Here is a 20,756-nt window from a genome sequence, read left to right on the forward strand (position 1 = left end):
TGTGTGTGTGTGTGTGTGTGTGTGTGTATGTGTGTGTGTGTGTGTGTGTGTGTGTGTGTGTGTGGGGGGGGGGGGCATAGACGTAGTTATGGATGGAGAGACATAGATGTTGTCACAAATGTAATAATGGTAGTAGAGGTAGAAATTGACAATTGACAATGATAAATTGTCAAGTGCCTTGATAAATTAATTTAAACAATAAATGACAAGTTTGTAGTGCCAGTATTGAATGAAAGCAAATTTTAAAATTATCAGTTATTTAATCAGTCCGCCTTATAAAGTCAACTCACAATTTATCACTCTTTTGTTCAACTCATGCATTTTCATCATGCTGTTTTTCAGTTCACATTATATTTTATCACCTCTGCATTCATCAGTTCCTTTTTGTCACTTCCACCCTTCTTATCACTAGAGGTCGCTCACCTTAAACAACAGATGGCAATTTGTTGTTTAAATGATAAATGATTGATAATAGAAAGTGGTGATAAAAAAACGGCTCTGTTTTTATCAAATAACCTCTATTTTGGATTTATCCAATCTCTTAACAGTTTATCACTCCTGTTGTCAATTCAATAGCACTTGCATCACATCTATTTTACTGCCCCCCCTCATATTAATGGTGTGGGGATGACGGGATAATGTAGAGAGAGGGGGGGGGGGGGGGCTGGCGTTCAGAGTAATCTCATGTGCATATAGGACCCATAATTCCTAGCTGCGCCCCTGGATGGGGTGCACATGAAAACCAGTCCTCCCAGCTGCCCAAACTCCTCTAAACAGGTATGATCGATGACGTCAGCAAGGTGACACCCAGCTCCCTTCCTCTCCGCGGTGTGTTGCAACGCGCTCCAGTTCCCGGTGGAGATTTTGTAAGAAACTCTTCTATATGATTTTACACACATTTTGTTGGAAGATGTTACCGATTGGTTGTGAGATTGGTGTATTTATTATCTTGTCCGTAACGATTTGTGATAGGCTTTAATCAGATTTCTCAACTTTATCACGCTCAGTGAGTTCGCGAAACCCGGATTGAAATGATTATGACTCCGCTTCAAAATGATTTATATGAAAACTAATCGTGGGTTTATGTAGCCGTATGTTACCGGATTGAACTAACTAAACCCGAAGGTACCAAACGAGCGTGCAAGATAGTTTGTACCCTCATGGTGAAAGATTGTTACACGTCTTTCTTTCATAGCCCAGCGTGACTTTTCACATTGAATCGCTGCACCTCAGTTGCTTAAAATAGACGCAGATAGGCAACAGTTCATCTGCTTTCCACTGGATGGTGAAGAGTCCATTTCAGCCAAAGGTTATTCCCTTTGGAAACATGGTGTTACAGGCTGTCTGCAGGTCCCGAAAAAGATTACACTGTCTTAAATGATATCATCTAAAAAAGCTATAAAGCCTTCAAATGTGGTGGATACAGTTCGATGTGGCAATTAAAGTCATAAGTTGAGTTTCCGAGGTCTTAAAAGGTCGCTGTATGCAAGCCGATATACAGTTGTTCTCATTTTCGCGTTTATTTCAGATGCGAAAATGGTCTTATTTCATTTAAACAGGATTTAAATGGCTGTAAAAGTCGTATATTCACTTTGAGAACGTTGTAGACATCCTGTACTACTACTAGGGAAAAAACGTATGGAGAGATTGAATGTTGTTTCAGTCATCGACAGTCTGACTGAATTCTCTGTCAGCGTGGCTCAAGGTCGACGTGTCCCGCCCTGTGGGAAGCTACTGTAAACACCCACCAGCTGTGTGCTGCAAGAGCAGACTGACTGGCCCAAACATCCACCAGGGAACAGATAAAAACCAAACTGACAGACAAAGCACTAGGAAGACATTTAATACTTCAAACTAGCCAGAACAGATAGCTGAATCAAAATGCCCCTGGCCTAATTTCTCTAAAGAGGGAGAAAAGTGAAGCCAACTTATTCAGCATCCAGCTCTGACTTGAGGAGCGACTTTGAAGCTGAAGCCGAGTCGCTGCCAGCAGTAAAGGCTGCAAGCCATCGTAAAATGAATCCTAGATTAGTTTCCCAGCTTATTATCTCCTCGAATTAACATTGTGAGAATAAAGTAGGCTGCAAACACAATCACAAAAACTTTTCTTCTGTATTCGCAGAGAATTCCAAACATCCAGTGGACATCAAGGGGGGGGGACAGTTCAGCCCTCCGTCCGTAATGTCCTCCAGAGGTAAAAATGACTGCTGCCGAATTTGTGGGGGGGCCCTCCAAGGGAATCAAAGACGGTGGCTGTTCGGGGGCCAAAATAAGAGGGGTGGTCCGCCTCAAACCCCGACCGAGTCCCTGAGAGGAGGAAGCCTGTCCCGGTCCTCCCAGAGCAGCCCCTGGGGTGAGTCTGCAGGAAAAGGAAGCAAAAAAAACAAATTTTAGTACACATGCCTATTGAAGAGATTGAAGTATTTGCATGAATGTCTTTTAGCGACTATTTTTTGCCTTTCACAGGTAGCACATTATCCCTGGGGTCCTCTGTGTCTCTCTCCAAGTCCCAGTTGTCCCTGTGCTCCCCCTCAAAAGGAGTGGACCTGCTGTCTGTGTTGACCCACATACTGGGGCAGTGTGTACCACGAGGCAGTGGGCGGGGGGAGTTTTTGTGCGGCAAATGTGTCTGCGTCCTAGAGCGAGTGTTCAAGTTCGACTCGGTCATAGCCAGGGTGAGCGTGCTTTCGTCCGAGAGGCTTCAGAAGTTGACCCAGGAGAGGGACAAGATCAGGCGGTGGGTGCGCCACAATTACTGCCAGAGACACCCGCAGGACGCCCAGAGCAAGGGCAGCACCAGTGAGGAGGATGGAGAGGGAGACAAGGAGGGCTACAGGGAGATGCTCAAAGAGAACATGGCTCTCTCAGAGTACGAGTGCTGGTCCGAGAAGTGGGACACGTGTCCGTATTTCATCAGAACGGGCAAAAGGTGTAGCAAGGGTAAAGGCTGTGAAGGGTGCAATTCCTTACGGGTGTCAGACTCAGATTATGAGTCCGTTTGCGGGATTCCCCGCCACTTGCCCTTCCAGCCCTTCTCCCCATTGGCCCTGTCGCGGGACAAGTCCCAGAGCATGCCTCTCCACTGGCTGAGGGCGGCATCCATCGGCTCCAGCCCGGCTTCATTGTCAGGGTCCAGTCTCTCCTTACGGGCGCCTTCCCGCACAGAGTCCGTCCAGTCTCTGGACTCTCTTGATGACGCTGACCCGTTCGATTCGCCAGGTGATCAGTCAGTTAACTTGGTGCTTAAAGAGCTGAAACGTATTGAAGGAAAGCCGGTCAGCTCGCCATCAGGGAGTAGGATCCCGGTTCTAGGCAGGAAGGAAGGGAGGTACTCAGGAGAGACGGTGTCACCTGAAGTGAACAGGGTCCTGAATTTTGGAGATGTGGAGAATGGACAGAACGGAGGGCATGAAATGGATGGAGAAGACGGCGATATTCTAACTGAGCTGAGGGACGAGTTCATGCCTTTTCATCGAGAGGTGAGTGTTTTCACTCCTGTCCAAACATGCCATAGACAGTAGAAATGTGTCTATATAGGAACTGAAGAAAGCTGGCCTGTGGTTGACCAAATGATCTATGATAGTCCCGTGTAAATATTGACACAGAGCACTGCAATAGATTATCCGGGAGCAATAAAGGTCAGTCCAATAGTATGACAAGATTTGAACTACAGGTGTTTTCACTGAAGAATACCACAACCCATATTTAGCATGAATTCATTGTCATTTCAGAACACTACAGGCAGGGTTCACCATGCCGTCAGGCATTTGCGAGGCCAGCTGGATCAAGCTACGGCCCGCATCAGGACCCTGGAGGCCGAGCTGAAACATGGAAAGAGCAAACCAACAGCTAACACTGAAGTCAACGGATCAGAGGACTGGGCCCCAGTAAGCATTTAGTTTGTAATCTGACACACATCTTATTCTTCCATTAATAAAGGTAAACAACAGGAACTATTTGGGGTTTTTCAAAGGTCAAACATCACAATTTAACAAAATTAGACCTATAGGTGCTACTAAAAAATATATTTTCCACTTCTGTACCAAGAATACTTTTGTCAGCAAGATGAAGATAATTAAGTCATTTTTCTCAGTCTTGCTCTCACGCAGTTAGTAGCCTTTAGCTTTATAGGGCAGCATTGATGAGATGATTCGATGGTAAAATGGTTCATATTAACAATAAAAGCCTTCCACAAATATAATTATTAACGGTAACAAATTCCCAAATGTCAGCAACGCCATGACATAATAGACACTGACATTTACCCACACAGTTTCTTGCCAACTGTCATGTGAATTGAGTGCTAAGAACTTTTTTTTTACACAAGAAAAACAGGTTTATTATGCGGTGCAGTGGCGCACACATGCACAGCAGAACCTCCTCTTTAGTCACGTGGCTAAACAGCTCCACAAACCACCCCATAAATATTGTGTTGACTGAGCACAAATATAGCATTATGCAAGGAATTGTGGGTGGGTGTATTGAGCTTTGTCACTCTGCAAGGGTGTGTCGCCTTTCCTTAATGCAGGTGCACATAAAGAGAGACACAGACACACACACACAGAAACGTACACTAAGGCCTTTCTCTGGAATCTTCCCTGACCGGTGGAGTTTGCCCGGGGCTCAGAGGTCTTATGATTGCAGATATCATTAACAGGCCTCTCAGCTGTGTAGAGCCTGTGTTCTGCATGACCTGTTTTCCATCAGAATCAAAGTGTCTTTATTCACATGACAACTTTACTTGTTTTCTTTTTCATTTTTATTTATTTATAGAGTAATCTATGTGGAGTAGTTCTTTATAAATAGTACAAAAAGAAGTGTGCTTCAGGTGCATAGGTTCCATCTTTCAGCCCATTTTATTTATTTTGCCCATTTTATTTTTTAAGAGCAAAAAAGAGAAGACATAAGAAAGGGGGTAAAAAAAGGTAGCAGTAGATAGTGCAGGGTAAGAGGCAGGAAAACCTGAGGGGCTTTTTCATGGCCTCTACCTGAGTAATAAACATTATTACAACACATTATGAAAGATTAGAGAAAAAACCACAAAGCAAATCAAGAGCATAAAGAACAAAACATGATACTGATAATAATGAATACAATGATAGTAATGGCTATAAACATGAAATGTAAAAGAACTTAAAAACTGGTATAACTAGTGTAATATATGAGTATGAGCATGAACCCGAGATTAAATTATTTTTTAAACATCTACTATAGGATTTTATGGAGGATGAGAGTTTTGCCAGATGAGGACAAGAATTACATAATTTGGATAACTTAGATTATAGATGCGCACAACAATTGGAGATGCACTTTAACAAAACAAAATTAATCAAAATAGGCAATTGAACGCAAAAGCAAAATTCGCTCTCTCTCCAAAATGGTTTCAGATACACCATGATTTCATATACCACACTGCCTGGTTTTATATGCACCATGGTTTTATCTACTGCTCTGACTTGTGTCATGAAAACAGTGTCATGTGTCCTTCCTTCTCCAGTTGCCCCAGGAGCAGGGTGGCAGTCCCCTGCTGCAGAGCCTCGGCCACTCCCTCCGCAGCCGGGAGCGTCTGATCCAGGTGGGTGAGGTTATGAGGGGAGACAGGACTCGGTCATGCACACAGCAGCGGGATCCTCTCCTACTGCTGGTGCTCCGGCTCAAAGCTCACTGGAATGTTGTTTGTCTTTAAAGTCACTGTACGCCCTTAAAGCTGCAGTACTACCGGGATGCATTCCCTTTGTTTCTGTACCTAGCAGTTCTCTATCATACATGATTATCCTGGGGCCATATAGGAATATTTATTACATCTATCATCTGGCTTTGACCCTTACTATCCTTCATTTTGGTTGCTTGTAAGGTTTGTAATCTAGGAATTTAAGTTTATTGAACTGTTGCACAAGTCTCTCTGGTGAAAGCCTAAAGCAAATAGGTCTGCTTTATCAAAAAGCTGACCAAAGCTTTTCTTATCTGAGTGTTTGGAGGAACCATTGCCTGCTAAAGATTACCAGTAACCATGTGCCAAACAGATTATACAAATGGCTCTTTACTGCCTCTGTTGCAGCGTGTAACAACACTGAGTTAACCAGCTCACATTATTGGTTGAAAAAATTCCCATGATGGAGATCCATATCCTTACATTGTAATATGTCCTAAAAGGATGGCTCTACTGTCAGATTAAAACTGTATATTGCCAAAATTTAGTTAAGAAAAAAAAAATATTATATTGATTACTTTCCGGTTATGATTATTTTATAGAGATTTATAGATAATATTTTTAGACTGACAACAGTGCATTTTTGAAATTGTCCAGTGATTTCTGAAATGGTTTCATCAAGGCTTAAGGTCATAAGAATCTCTCACCATATTGGAGGGCCGTTTAATCCTTCAACTCAAACAAAGACATGAACATCAGCTAAACTGCAGTTAAGATGTTTGTATTTGTATGTTGTATTTTCCATCTTCCACTAAGCAGACAGTATCTTTCTGTCTTCTCAGGAGTGTATGGGTCTGATCAGGAGGCTGTGTGTGGAGGAGGGAGCAGGGACTGAGCTGGCTGACAAGCTGACTGAGAAACTGGAGGAGAACCTGAAGGAGACTCTGTCTGACAACAAGGTGAGGGCTTCCTGATCCTGATTAATGTTAAACGCCTAGTGTTGAGTCTGTTTACGATGACACAACTAAAGATGATGCCGTTTCACTTAAGTACAGCAATGATGGGTATAAGCACACAGATTTTTGAAGGGTAGAGTTTGCTGGAGGTAAACTTTTAGTTTTCATTAGCCCTCTCTCAAAGGCATTAGCATTAACAGAGGAGGTTGATCTGGTGGTTTTTTACCTCAGGAGGTTTATCCCATCCAGCAGTAACATGTCAGTGATTTTCTGTGACAGGTAATTTTAATCCTGTCAGGATTGACATGGTGTTTCATGCAATTATCAATTTGTGGACCTGATATGTCAAATACTAGCATCATATAACTAGTAGTGGCGCTTTACAGCAATATGGAGGCACTTGAAGAGAGTTTGGCCTGTTTTGCTTTACTGTAGGTAACATTGTGGAGTGTGTCGCTGGATTACTACGATCCCCCAGTTAATTGTTTTACCTTCCAGATGACTGACTAAAATTACTGATGTGCATGGGCAAAATCAGTTGACCTCTCTCTTGGTAATAATAATGGCGTCCGGAGACGGCTGTTGTCACTCAAAATTGCTCCTTTTTGCTCTGATGTTAACAAAATAGTACAAATGTAAACAAACTTTTTACATCTTCAAAATAAATTGAATCTCATGTTTAGCTTTCACATGCCATCAGCTGTTGTATAGCTCTACCTATAGCTCAGTCAATCAAGATGAGACAGAGAAAAATGTCCTCAATCCAATCAATCAAAATCTAAGCAAAGCCAGCAGTCAACAGATGCTGCCATACTGCAATTGTGTTTTTGGACCTTAAAGTGTATGTTATCATACATGGACACTCTTGGGACACAGGAATATTTTTACAGCTACATTATGGTCTGACAGCATTGCAGCTTTGACCCTCTTTACTATTTGTTGGTTGTAATCTATGCTTGCCAGCATTGTAATCCAGATCTAAATTAAACGCCTCAGATATAGATGTAATGTGTTTTGTGCTCTCTAGACGGCCTTGGAGAGTTTGAGGTCTGAAATGGCTGAGAAAGAAAAGGGGATGGAGAGAGAGATCGAGGCACTGAGGAAGGCTGGGAGAGACCGAGAGAGAGACCTCAATACACTCAACACCGTGCTGCAATGCAACCAGGATGTTATCAATGTAAGAACACACACACACAACAAGCCCTGGACATAATTGCATGCCTTACAGCTCAAAAACACACCCTGTCGCCACATTCACACACTGCACACATTGCACTTTGTCCCACGCACAGTTCAGTGTGTCAGAGGCGTTGTTTAGATAGACCTGCATTTTGTCTGGACTCCAGGATCTGCGACTGGCTCTGGGGGAGAAGGAGCACATGCAGAGGGAGGTGGAGAAGGAGAGGGAGGTGTGGAGGCAGAGGGACCAGGCTCTCACTGCGGTGCTGCAGGAGAAGGAGGCTCTGCTCCACTGCCTCAGGGAGGAGCTACAGAGCTGTCAGAAAGATGTGCAGGTAATACACATAACTCATTCTACCTAGAAACAATAAAGACTGGGTCTTAAATAGTGATAAGAGCTGGAGAGAGTTCTATGTCTGTGTAAATAAGGGCCTGTCCCCAATAAAAAGCCAGGTAAATGCATATGGCAGAATTACCAGAAAGGAGTCAAAATTCCTACAATATTTATGGCCTAATGTATTGCAACATCATGTACACGATGTTGCATGTAGTGGAACATGCTGACATGTTTGTTGCCATGGATATAGGTGGTGGTGGTAGTAGTAGTAGTAGCTGACATCAGCTGCCAGTAATAGTTTTAGGCCATAAGGCAACTGAGTAAATTTGAGCGGCACAGTTCTTTACAGAATACCAGCAAAGTCTGTCACTTTCAAGCATAGTAAATGAAACTGTGGACCTGCCAAAATAAATAACTTGGTGACTCTAATCATAGCCTGTCTCTGATAACAGCCTGCTGTTCTTTTTTGTTGAGGTAAATAAAGGGCCCGGTCATTATTGGAAGTGGTATGGTATTATTTTAACCACAGACACAGAAATATATTGGATTGGGAAAAGAGCTTGTTAGTGTACTGCAGTGTGACCAGGATATATAATGACGTTAATTTCAGTAGTTCCACCTTAAAGAAGTTGCATAGCAGTCATTCCCCCTTTATTATTGAATGAGGAGCTTGTTCTGCAGTCCTCATCCCTCCTGGTCTTTTCTGGCAGATGAGTTTTGTCGGTAAATATTGACTTCACCCACCACAGGGAAAGTTTTTGCTCATAACTTGTCGTTTTTCTATAGGCCCTCTCCGACTCTGTGATTGGCCAGGGTTTGTCAGGGGGCGGGGCTGAGGCAGCTCTTGCCTCACAGCTGAAGGAGAAGGAGAGTCAGCTGGCAGACCGCTTGCAAAATAGAGAGGCAAACAGCGCCACCATGTGCCAGGAGGTCACCAAGCTCACCACGGCCCTGCAGGAATACCAGCTCATGGTGCAGGTGAGTGCAGGGAGGGGCTTTTCTTATGTTCCACATATTCTGAGTTCACTACAACTTTTACTTTTTCACCTGCTGCTTCTACACTTTCAAGGTTTATCATGTCCAATAGAAAACTGGCAAGATCATGCAAAATAACACATATACAGAAAGGTTGAGAAATGTCTTTCTTTTCTTTTTATATTTTCTTTTGTTTTCTTTTATATTATACTTAGAGCTGGGCGATATTGACAAAATCAAATATCACAATATTTTAGACTGAATACCTTGATATCGATAACGTGACAATATTTTGAGGGAATGAGTATTCGTTTTTTCATAAGATATTTACACAAGAAAATTTTGAAAATTAGTAATGATCATTAGTAAACAGTAATGAGTAATAAGTAATGTGGATATGATGAGAAGGTAAAGCCAATCATTGTTCATTTTACTCAGCCAGAACAGGCTAATAAGTTCAGAAAATTGTTTCACTTTACTGTAACGCAGCCTCCAAGACCAGGAAGAAGTAACATTTAAGTTATTTCAAAATATTACAATCCCAGACGATATCTAGTCTCATATTACGATATCGATATTATACGATATATCGCCCAGCCCTAATTATACTATTTTCTTTTCAGTTGGTTTAATGTAAAGCTTGGCTGCTGTTAGAACAAGTTAACTTGATTTTCCTGACTACCTAACTCATCTGTAACTAAACACTGGCAAATATCGCTGATGGAAAAATGCATTCTATGTCCTGAAATAGTCATGGAAAAGTACTGGAATATGAGGCAAAATTATGTTATTACCCTAGAGTTTGTCTTTCAAACCGCTCCCTTTGCTCTCATCAGAATCAGCAGGAGAGTCACAGTCAGGCGGTTTCTTCTCTGGCGGACCAACTCAGAGACTCTCGGAGGGAGCTGAGGGAGAAAGGGAAGGAGAAGAAGGAGGTGGAGAGAGCCTGGCAGAACGACAGGGAGGACAGACAGAGGGAGGAGAGGAAACTGAGGGACAGCCTGGACAAGAGAGACAAACTCATAGAGGTAAAGAGCATGGATGGGCACAAGTCTATTTTCTCATGGACTCTTCAGTGTGTGCTTTCTAAACAAATATTTGAATAATCATCTTGGCAATGAGGGCAGAGAATCCCTCAGTTTGGCTTCTGTCACACTTCACACATATGTCGTCATGCTGGTTTGGCTAGGTCTGTTCTCATCACTCGTAAACAAAGCTGGATGCTTTTTGATACGATTCAGCATTGTTGTCATACCTTACACTGAACAAGAGTGCCCTTAACTTCCTCAAGTTCGCCCACATTGAGCTTTTGTGTGGCTTGATAATGACATAATTGCTACTGACAGCATTTACTGAAGGATGACTACAAAACAAGATGGAGAGTGTGGATGGTTTTGTAAAGGAACAATCCACCCTAAAACACTTTTAGCACTGTTAAAAAGCAGTTATTGGCGATGAACCTTGCAGTTCTGCGTCTTTTTTTGTTGTTTGGTGGCATATTTTTTTGTTAGTTCCAGAGATACCCGGCCCAATGTAGACACCATGACGTTGCGTTGTGATATTTCCAGTGCACCTACAATGGAGTTTGATAGCAGAAAATGTTTCAGCATCAAAGTAAAGGTCAGGTTTTAGTATCAGTCCCTGAGAATAAAAAAAAGTAAGAGCTTATTTCTAGACTCACCATTTTGCACCGATGTTCAACAATCATACAGGGAGAAATCCATCGTAGAAGAGGCAGAGAGACCAATTTCTCCACTGACAGAAGTGTCCATAGACCAGAATGCAATGCAGCCACAAGACATGTTGTATTATGAGTAAGGGAACAAAGTAATTCTCGGAAATGTAGGAAATCGCTAACTTGAATTGAAGTAAAGGAGGCAGGTTGAGGGAAAGAAAAAAGTTAATTACAACACTTTATTACAAAGTAACTCCTGGAATGCACTGAGCATCACAGGTTCCAAGGCTAGATCTTCCTTTAAATGACACCAGAAGCCCTCTAGTGGTTGCTCTATGAACATACAGCTACATAGCCACAAGTTAGTTCCAGTTAAAATGCTGTTAAGATTATTTTAATGATGTATCTCAATATAAAAAAAAAAATGTTAACAATAAAATTGCAAAAGTCAACATTGATCCTGCAAATTAATATTCAAATATTTTGTTTTTATGACCCATCCCTTGTAAATTCCATCTTGATGTTTGTGCTTTATCTCAACACTCTCGTAAATGATTTTTCAATTTCAACACTTTTATTTTTCAACACTTCACTTTCAACACATTTAGTTTGGGACAACACTTTTCAACACTTTTTCAACACATGGCAACACGTACCGATACATGTTGTTATGAACATTTGGTGTGTTGAGGAGTTGTGTGCTCTCCTAAACTAGACACACAGACATGTAGAATACGTAGAACATGACACATCCCTTTTCTTTTAGACTAAATGATGCTCTGAACTTCATTGCGATGACTTCTGATTATCTTTATTTTCTTCAATGTAGCAAATCCTCTTGGATGCTGAGGACCGGGACTGTCTGTTCAGAGAGCTGCAGCAGAACCTGCACAACAAATACGAACCTGTGACTGCCGTCAAACACACATTATGATAGAAGACTGTTGTGTTGACACACTGACAGGATGCACATTCACTGTACGAGACAGAAGAATAACTTGCACTTTCTGCACCACGTTTGCCTCTACAACATATTTATTGTGGTGTACATTTGAGTCTATTTAAGTGGGGTTTTTTTGTTTTTTTTCTCATTCTTGAGGTTTGCATTTGCAGACCTGCCTTGTTCTAGCATGGGCCAAAGGAAAATAAAATTTTCCATATTGACTACTTAATTAACTTAATTTACTACTCAACTCTCTGGAGTGAATCAGCACAGTCATTTCAGTCCTGTAGAGTCAAATACAACCTGATTGTTTTCATATGGAGCGATGTCAGGTCTAGCTTCTTAAAGCTGGATATTCAATACTTGATTTAAAAATCATTACATGGCTGTATAGTTGATTTTGAATGTAATGGGTGTAATGGTTAGGCGATGATGATTAGATTTCATTTCATGGGATGGGATGGTTGCTGATGCATTTCTGAATGGCATGATCAGTAGGATTTTGTGTAAGGTTTTGGCCTGTAGTGGGTACGATTTCTTTAAATTTGGATGAGGATGTCAATTTCTCTTCTACTGTCTGTCTTCTAAATCGTGTTTCTTTTTCATCGTTAATATTTTCATCCTTTTCGTCCTGATGAGCCCTTTTTAGTTTCCTGGTACAGTACTGCCATTTTTGTTTACAGTACTTGCTTGGCACTTTAAATGTCAAGGTGTTGAATACACTTATATAGGACCAAAATCATTTATTTTAAACGTTTTGTTGTCTCCTTTTTATATATGTATGGCTTTTTTTTTTTTTTTTTTTGGAACTTTTCTGGATTATCTTCCTTGTTTACATGTGTTGCTTTGTCAGTCTGTCTGGTACTGGAGCTGTCTTTCCTTTCTTTTAACTCAAGAGAATAAAATACTCTGATCCAAATTACATCTGACTTTATTTCATTGCCTATCATGCAGCAGTATGTTTAGCCTACTGGTGACCTGTGGGTATCTCTATAGCTCTATAGGCTACACATGAAATATGATCTTTAGCTATTAAATTGCAGTAAAAGCCAATGCTGACTGACCTCATTTCCACTCTCCTCGGTCTCTACTGTCCAATCACCAAACGGCCTCGAGTTTCTAGTTACTTCAGGAACTGTTGCTATGGAGCTGAAGGCAACACTTGCAAGTTGTCACATTTGATGCTTTACAAGTAGCCTACAGACGTTTTTTTGTTAGAGGTATCAGCACATTAGAGGGGTAGTAGCCGATAGTAAATGATATTTTGAGGAGGAAAGTCTATTTGAAGGAATGCAGGTCCAGTCGGTCCCGCTCGGCTCTGTGACCATCGGACCGCAGTCGTGGCGCGATGAGACGGTCCGCTCCATCCGGCGGGCGGAGCGCCTGGTGCGGCAGACCCGGGCCGGGCGGGCCGGGACCGGCAGCCGCCCCCGGACCTGCGTCGCCGCCGCCGCCGCCACCGCCACCGGTTTCTTCCCAAAGCGCACAGACGCGGAAGCAGCCGGAGATACGATCACGGAGGGGGAACGTGGAGATAGTCGAGACTCCATCCGCAACAAGAAGATGTCGAGGCCCCAAACGACGGGGGCAATGGTGAGAAACACAGGCCCGTACAGACAGTAACGACCTGCCGACAGGGGCGTCAGTTCACTAAAGCCAAAGTACCTGCATCTAATTTGCTTCCAAAATTTATATATATGTTTTTTTTTTTATCTAGAGACAAATGGAGCAATGACTGATGCCTCACAATATTATTTGGTCAATGTGATAAATTAGGCCTACTTACTAAACTATCAAATCCACACAGTTTAAGATAGCATTGGTCTTCCAAATAAACTCCTTGGGATTTTTACTCCATTATAATGATAAATACTGCAAGATCAAATCTGGATTAATTTAGGCTGAGGTATGGTGAGTGCAACACCATGCCTCAGCTGACCCCCATGTGTGCCAAAATGGACTATCCACCTTTATGAAAAAGAGTTATAGCAATCCTATAATACATTTGTATCTATTATACAATTATCACAACATTTTTAAGTCTCTATAGGGGTATTATAGTGCTGCTGTCATATAAGATAAAATCATAAAAAACCATAAAATACAATAAAGTCACAATAAACTCACTACTGATTACCACTGACCCATTTTAAGTTTCTATGTATTAGCCTACAAGAATATTAGTGAATTTTTGATTTGGAATAGAGTATCAATATACTTGACTATTATGAGATTTGTTCTAGTGACAATTAATCAAAGAACTGAGAATTTCCAACCAAATTTAGCCTAAATGTCAATTCTCTAACTCCACCTGTCTCCCTTTTTTGGACAGTCTCAGTCACACTCTCTGTGTTTTTTCTTAAGTTCCCTCACGGCACCCAAAGGACCTCTGTGGCCCCGTTCCCGCCGCCCAGTTTGCGTGAGCAGTGCGCGGCGGGCAGCGTGGGAGCGGCCAGCGAGTACATGCGCAGGGTGCGGGAGGTGGAGGGCCAGCTGCGCAGACAGGCCGGCAGGGTGAGGCAGGAGGGCACCAAGCTGGAGAGGGAGAGGGTTCACCTGGAGAAGATGCTGCGCAGCCTGAGGGTCGACCTGCAGGTCAACAGGAAGAGCAAGGAGGGGAGGAGCAGGAGGCCCGCCACTGCTGAGACGGTGAGGGACTGTGGGAAGTGGATGGTGGAAGTTGTTGTTGAAGTTGTTGTCAGGTATAAAGATCAGGCGCGACGAGTTGATAATGAAACTCCTTAATCATTATTTTTGCATTTGGTCTTGATCTTGAATAGGACTCGGTTTGCTCTGGTTTCAGTCTTGACTTGGTTTCAACCCCATTTGGATTTGGGTCTCAACTCAAACTCAACAGGACTTGGTCTTGGAATTGACTTGGATTTGACTAAGGTGGTCTAAACCAGTGGTTCTCAACGTGGGGTCCGGGGACCACCAGGGGTCCTTGAGGGAGTTACAGGGGGTCCCCAGCAAAGTGATGAATTGTTAAACTTCACCGTTATTTCATTTACAAGAAGTTAACACCATTAGAGAATGTAGAAGAATGACTGTTTTGATCATAGTTTCACTGTCATCTCTCTACCTACAATACAGTCATGGGATTCTGGACAAAATCATATATAGCTAACAATAAAGATATTCTTAGATTTGGGTTCGAGAGACAAAATCTCACCAAATGGGGGTCCGTGGCCCTAATGTGGACTAAATTATGGGTCCTTGATATGAAAAAGGGTTGAGAATCACTGGTGTAATCAATCACCAATCAATAAAGTAACACACATTATGATTACATTATGATAACATGTAATTGTTTCTAAATCCTGGCAGCAAGGACTGCTAAGTATCTTTTAACTCACTGAGGAAATTATTTTTCACAGCCATTACTGTTTAATCTTCCAACACCAGACAGTACAAGTGATACAATACACTCACCAGCAGAGTCACCACAGCGGAGCTTGACCTCTGACCCTGAAGTATTGTGAACTTCATGCGTCAGGAGATGAGATGTTCATTGTGTGACTTGTGTGGTGATGCAGGAGAGAGACGGTGCTGATTACTTGCTGGCGTGTGAGAGGCGAGAGCTGGCTGAGCTGAAACAGGATCTGGAGGGAGCGCTGAGAAACACTCTGACCCTGCTGCAGGTGAATCTGTTACTGTGCTGTCTTCACTGGCTGACTGACTCATTTCCTTTGACGTCATCTCCCCTCATCTATTCACTTTCCCTCTCTCAATTCCAGTTCATCTCACCCTTCCATGTGCTTTATTGGCATGAATATCGAAAAAGAAACAATATTGGCAAAGCCTCCAAGTACCAATAATCTCACTTACAAGTGTTTTGTTAGCATGAACATCAGTTTTGAAAAGCAACCTGAAAATATAACATTGAAAAAAACAATAAAATCACCACTAATAGTTCACTGCTATAACTACTAATGTTACTACTAACATACGCTTAGCAAAGCATATGATGTTTACATTAGATCCTCAACAAAGAATTAAGCCCAATTATAAAGAAGTCCAACAAACAATATTCAAAACCTAAATCAGTCATATGATCCAAAATGACACGACTTACCATATTAGGAAACCAGGAAACTTGAAATCAATCTTCTTCTAGCTAGCAAAATGCTTTCACGATAAATTTTAATTGCAGAGAAATGTGAAATGGAAAAAGCAGTCTTTAAAAGCAACTGCAGTGAAAAATAACCATATAACTTACAGGCCTACAACAGGCGTTTCAGACATGCACAGTTCAACAAATTAAGTTAAGTCTCAGTCTCAGCTGCATCAGCACATATAGATGACTTCCCTTCTGTCAATTCAATTAAATTTCAATTCAAATATGCTTTATTGGCAGGACTGTTAGGATACAATTTTGCCAAAGCAGTATACATACAATGTGTCATGACATACATTGTGTCAGTATGTACACAAGACATATGATTAAAATGCAAAAAGGAAACAAAGAAACAGAATAGAAGTAAACTTAAGGTGCAATATTATAAGTTAACAACAGAATAGTAAAATATATCATATGTCAATATATCATATCATATGTAATTTACAGTGTCATATACTATATTTATAGTCAATATACAATGTTAATCACAATGTCTTGAAAGATGTAAAGCTGATATATATATTTCAGCTATAAACAAGGTATCATCTTCCTCTTCAAGGATCACAGCTAATTTCTGAGTATCAGACAGTAAAGAAAAACTCTTGTTTGATGGTTCCATATTTTGTCTGTGTGTGTCCCCTTCAGGCCCTGGGTCAGTGCAGCAGGCAGCTGCTGGACTGTGCCGGTGAGAGGGCTCGAGTCCTGGAGCTGCTGCCGCTCAGCGGATCTCCGTCTCCTTCCTCTCCGACCTTCAGCAGAACAGACCCAGTCAGCCCCTTCACTCCAGGTACAGTCAGGGCAGTTCGGGTCAGAATGAGTCATGAGATGAAACTTTATTGATTCTCGCAGGGAAATCAGGTCATTGCAGCAGCAAAAGTAATAGGATTCAACAAGGAAAAGATAAATAGAACATAAAATACGCAATAAAAACAGTAAAAAAAAACCCACGTATAACATCAACAGAGCAATAAATGTGAACAGTTTTGGTGTCAATTTAAACACATTTAGTGGACTATATGGATTACTAACATGTATGGATTAAGTTACAGTTGTTACTAGCACTCACAATTGTTTACTTAAATATGGATTAGTAGAAATAGGTGCCATATATAAATTTAAGGATATATCAACATAATGTATTAAAAATATAAAAGTATCTGTCTGGATAGTACGAAATAGTGGATCCATTATGAAAATACCATTATGCAGAATATAACAGTGAGAGAGTTATGTGAAAACTGAAGAAGCGAGTATGTGAATCAAAAATGTACATGGTGTGCAAATGTGCATCGTATTAAGTCTACAGAAGACCATATATATGTATGTACAGAATGTGTTTTGCCCTGTAGACTAGTGTTAAAAAAAACTATACACCTTATCAAATACATTCACTTTACAGATGTTGATAGCATATGAACAGAATGTGCCATTTGGATATGTACATTACTAGCTGTTCCCTTTTCCAGCACAGAGGAACCATCTGCATTATTATTCACAGTATCACTATATCACTATTATAAGAACATGGAACATACAGTATACCACATATACCAATGCACAGGATCTGATGTAACTATCCCTTGTGCCCATGTAGAAAGCTAGCTTGGATGTTAACAGAAAGAGGAGTGGGTGAGAGCAACAATTGGCCAATGGGACGGCTGACTCTTCTGGTTTAAAACAACCCAGTCAGCAGTTCAGAAACTGAGTTAAAGTTATTATAGCACTGCAAATAGCAACAACAGAAGGGTGGGGTTATTGCAGGATGCTACCCACATGTTAAAAACTCGCCTCTGTTGTATACTCTTGGTTTTAAGAAAAATAAAAAGTGGCATGGGAAAAGCGTGGAAAATAGTATTTTACCTGTCCACCTCCCCTTGTTAAATATAAACAAATCACCCACTGAATACAGGGTTCACTTGTTTGTGTCCACAGAATGTAAGCAGGTTTTAGAGTCGTCCACTGTGACAGTCAACCAGTCTCAGTTACTGAGGGAAAACATCAGGCAGATGCTGACCAGTGCCATCGCCAGGCAGAGAGCAGCTCACCGCACCGTCAACGACGGCCTGGTGAAGAAAATAGCAGAGACTGTGACTCTGAAGGTAGATACCAACACAGCAAAGTGTTGAGCATTTCTGTGTGCAGTACAGAAATACTCTGCAACATCCTTTTGGTATTAGAATAACTCATTCTCCCTTTGTCAAAGGGAGAATCCGGTTATCAAAGAAATGCCAGAATGTTTTCAAAAGTCGCTGTAATTGGCCTATACTTTTCTGTACTTGACAACGTACCTGAATCACATCCTTCTGTTACTCCAAACAAGTTAAAAGAAATGCTAAGATTTATCTGTTACCACTATTTGACCCAGGTCTAACCAGAGTATCTGTAAAATGAACATGACCCAAAAACATGCCTGTGATAGGAGAAGGGACATTTTATATGGTCAAAAAAAAAACAACTAGTAGTCAGCATTTCAAATTGACAGTTACACCTTAACTTATATGTGCCAGGATTATCAGAAATCTAACATCCTTTTGGTATTAGAATAACTCATTCTCCCTTGGCAGCAAAACCTGACTATGATGTCTGCAGCAACCAGGCAGGCCGTGTTTCGCAAGCAGAGGGAAATCAACTGTATTCTCCACAGCCACGGCAGGGCGCAGGTCAGCCAGCGTGTGTTGATTACATGGATACTGAATGGGAGATAGGGTTCATTGAATTTATTTGAAATCCAAAGACAGTTAACAGTGGGTGATGTAGTTTCCCCTCGCTGTGGTTCTGTTTTCAGGGTCCAGAGTACAGTGGTGACATACTGTCCAGAGAGAAGCTGAACCGGCCTCTGGTGCAGGTCTACCAACGACACCCGGGGACTCAGTTACCTGAGGCTGCTCATCTCATACAGGTATCAACTGTTATCAAAATGTCTAACGAGCCGTGTTCAAATGCACTCATAATTGCTGGTGTTACAAAGGCAAACGTTTGGAAACACTGTGAAATCATGTGTCGCGACAAATAAATCCTTCTGGGGAATGATTTTAAAGCGCATTATTTAAGATTGTCTCTGCGCCCCAGCAGGCACAAAGATGAATGACAGATCTAAACCAAACCAAAGCCAGAACCCGACTTCTGCCTGAACAGTCATAAGGTGGTGGGAAGGGCTCCAGATATATAGGAGAGGAGCTTTTTTACGACCCAGAAATAATACATTGAGATAAACACAGGGGGATAACAACAAACCAGATGGGGAGTGAATAGATTAGAAATTTATCCAGTTACAGACTAACAAGATTCATCAATTGGCAATAATTGTTCTGGGTCAAAAAACTGTGTTGCTCCATGGACTTTCTCACTCCAAATGAGTCTAATGACAGTGACATCAAGGGTAAAACTATAGGAAAATCTAATGTTCTGTATTATTCAACAAATCAGAATCAATGTATACTGACTGTAAATATAGTATATGACACTGATAGATTAAAAACACTGCTAGTTTCTACTAACCTTAAACTTGCTACTGAGTGTCTCTAAAAAACAATCTTATTATTACCTTGTGCCTTTATTTGTAGGTCAGTAGGGGCTGACAAGAAAGACAAGGGGATGACAAGCAGCAAAGGGCATGGGCCAGATTCAAACCCATGTCACTGCAATTAGGACTTCGCCTATGCACTGTACCAGTTGAGCCACCGGGGCGCCAAAATAAATGTGTTTTTCTGTGTTTTTTTCCGTGTCTCTTAGGGCAGCGCAGTGCTGAGACGCTGTCTGACCTCTTCTGAGGACGAGCTGTCCAGGCTGCAGTCCGCCTGTCTGCAGCTGCTGGGCAACCTGCGGGGCAAGAGAGCCGCAGCTCAGGTGGACTCAGCTGTGGTCCGCATGAGGAGGCAGCTGGTCGACAAGAGAGCCATGCCTACCGTCCTCCAGCAGGGGGCGTACTGAAACCAACTGAAACCAACTGAAACCAACTCCCATCGCCTTGTGTTCTGTGGAGTCTGCATGCAAGTACAGCCACTTGAGTTATTTCAAAGTGTGATGTGAAATATTAGATGTGTGAAAGGGCCGGTGCAAGATTACTGAGCTGCAATCTGATGTGTGGAATAAAAAAGATGATCAGCTGCGTTCCTGCAGTGAGCTGCAAATGTTTATTTTTACCATGTCAATTCATTCCAAATTGAATGTTTGTTTTCCAGTGGAGACCACCAAACATTGTACTTTTATTAAAGCTAAAACTAAATGTTATAAGTTAAATTCTATGTGTAAGACTCTTCTTGTGAAATCCTTACACTCCTGGTCAAATGGTATCAGCAAATTCTGTTTGTGACTTGTTTCAGTCGACTCAGGTACCAAAAGGGCAGGTTTTGCCACAGAATTATATAAAAATGCCAGAATGTTTTTGAAAGTCGCTGTAATTGGCCTATACTTTTCTGTACTTGACAACGTACCTGAATCACATCCTTCTGTTACTCCAAACAAGTTAAAAGAAATGCTAATTGCTATTTATCTGTTACCACTATTTGACCCAGGTCTAACCAGAGTATCATAACATGACCCAAAAACATGCCTGTGATAGGAGGAGGGACATTTTATGTGGTCAAAAAAAAAGCTAGTAGTCAGCATTTCAAATTGACACAGTTACACCTTAACTTATATGTGCCAGGATTATCAGAAATCTAATACTCACTCAGGTTAGGTAAGTTCATTCATAATGTGAACGAATCAGTTCCTCTTACCTGCTGAAGACCTTTTCTTCTGCTTCATTTTTTAAACTTAACTCTTAACCTTTTAACTTAAATTTGAATAAGATTACAACATTGGCACCAGGGTCTATTATCAGAGTTTAATACATAAACCAACAACTATCTGTGTTACTTAAAACCAAAACAGTCAACAGTGCTTCACCAGCTATTTTTACCTGTGAACTAACATGTCT

At 41.5% G+C, this 20,756-nt stretch overlaps 2 protein-coding genes across 2 annotated transcripts; both read left to right on the top strand.

Moving 5' to 3' along the window:
- The first annotated feature begins 781 nt into the window (after positions 1-781).
- LOC139653029 (uncharacterized) lies at positions 782-12,615 on the top strand. The gene is made up of 11 exons (XM_071529978.1): positions 782-866; positions 2,123-2,353; positions 2,467-3,479; positions 3,732-3,887; positions 5,498-5,575; positions 6,493-6,609; positions 7,634-7,783; positions 7,953-8,120; positions 8,909-9,100; positions 9,934-10,125; positions 11,602-12,615. Exons 2-11 carry the CDS (start codon positions 2,182-2,184, stop codon positions 11,704-11,706), a joined length of 2,343 nt encoding a protein of 780 aa, XP_071386079.1. The 5' UTR covers positions 782-866; positions 2,123-2,181; the 3' UTR covers positions 11,707-12,615.
- A 390-nt stretch (positions 12,616-13,005) lies between these two features.
- On the top strand, positions 13,006-19,765 carry tektl1 (tektin like 1). Its single transcript, XM_071529986.1, has 8 exons — positions 13,006-13,303; positions 14,099-14,364; positions 15,252-15,356; positions 16,481-16,622; positions 17,768-17,934; positions 18,400-18,495; positions 18,621-18,734; positions 19,568-19,765. The coding sequence occupies exons 1-8, from the start codon at positions 13,006-13,008 to the stop codon at positions 19,763-19,765; spliced, it is 1,386 nt and encodes a 461-aa protein (XP_071386087.1).
- Positions 19,766-20,756: the final 991 nt, after the last annotated feature.

The sequence above is a fragment of the Centroberyx affinis genome, unplaced genomic scaffold (assembly GCF_046629955.1).
Source record: "Centroberyx affinis isolate AG114_WGS23_722 - 3 ecotype Tasmania unplaced genomic scaffold, CSIRO-AGI_Caff_v1 ptg001856l_1, whole genome shotgun sequence".
Lineage (NCBI taxonomy): Eukaryota > Metazoa > Chordata > Actinopteri > Beryciformes > Berycidae > Centroberyx > Centroberyx affinis.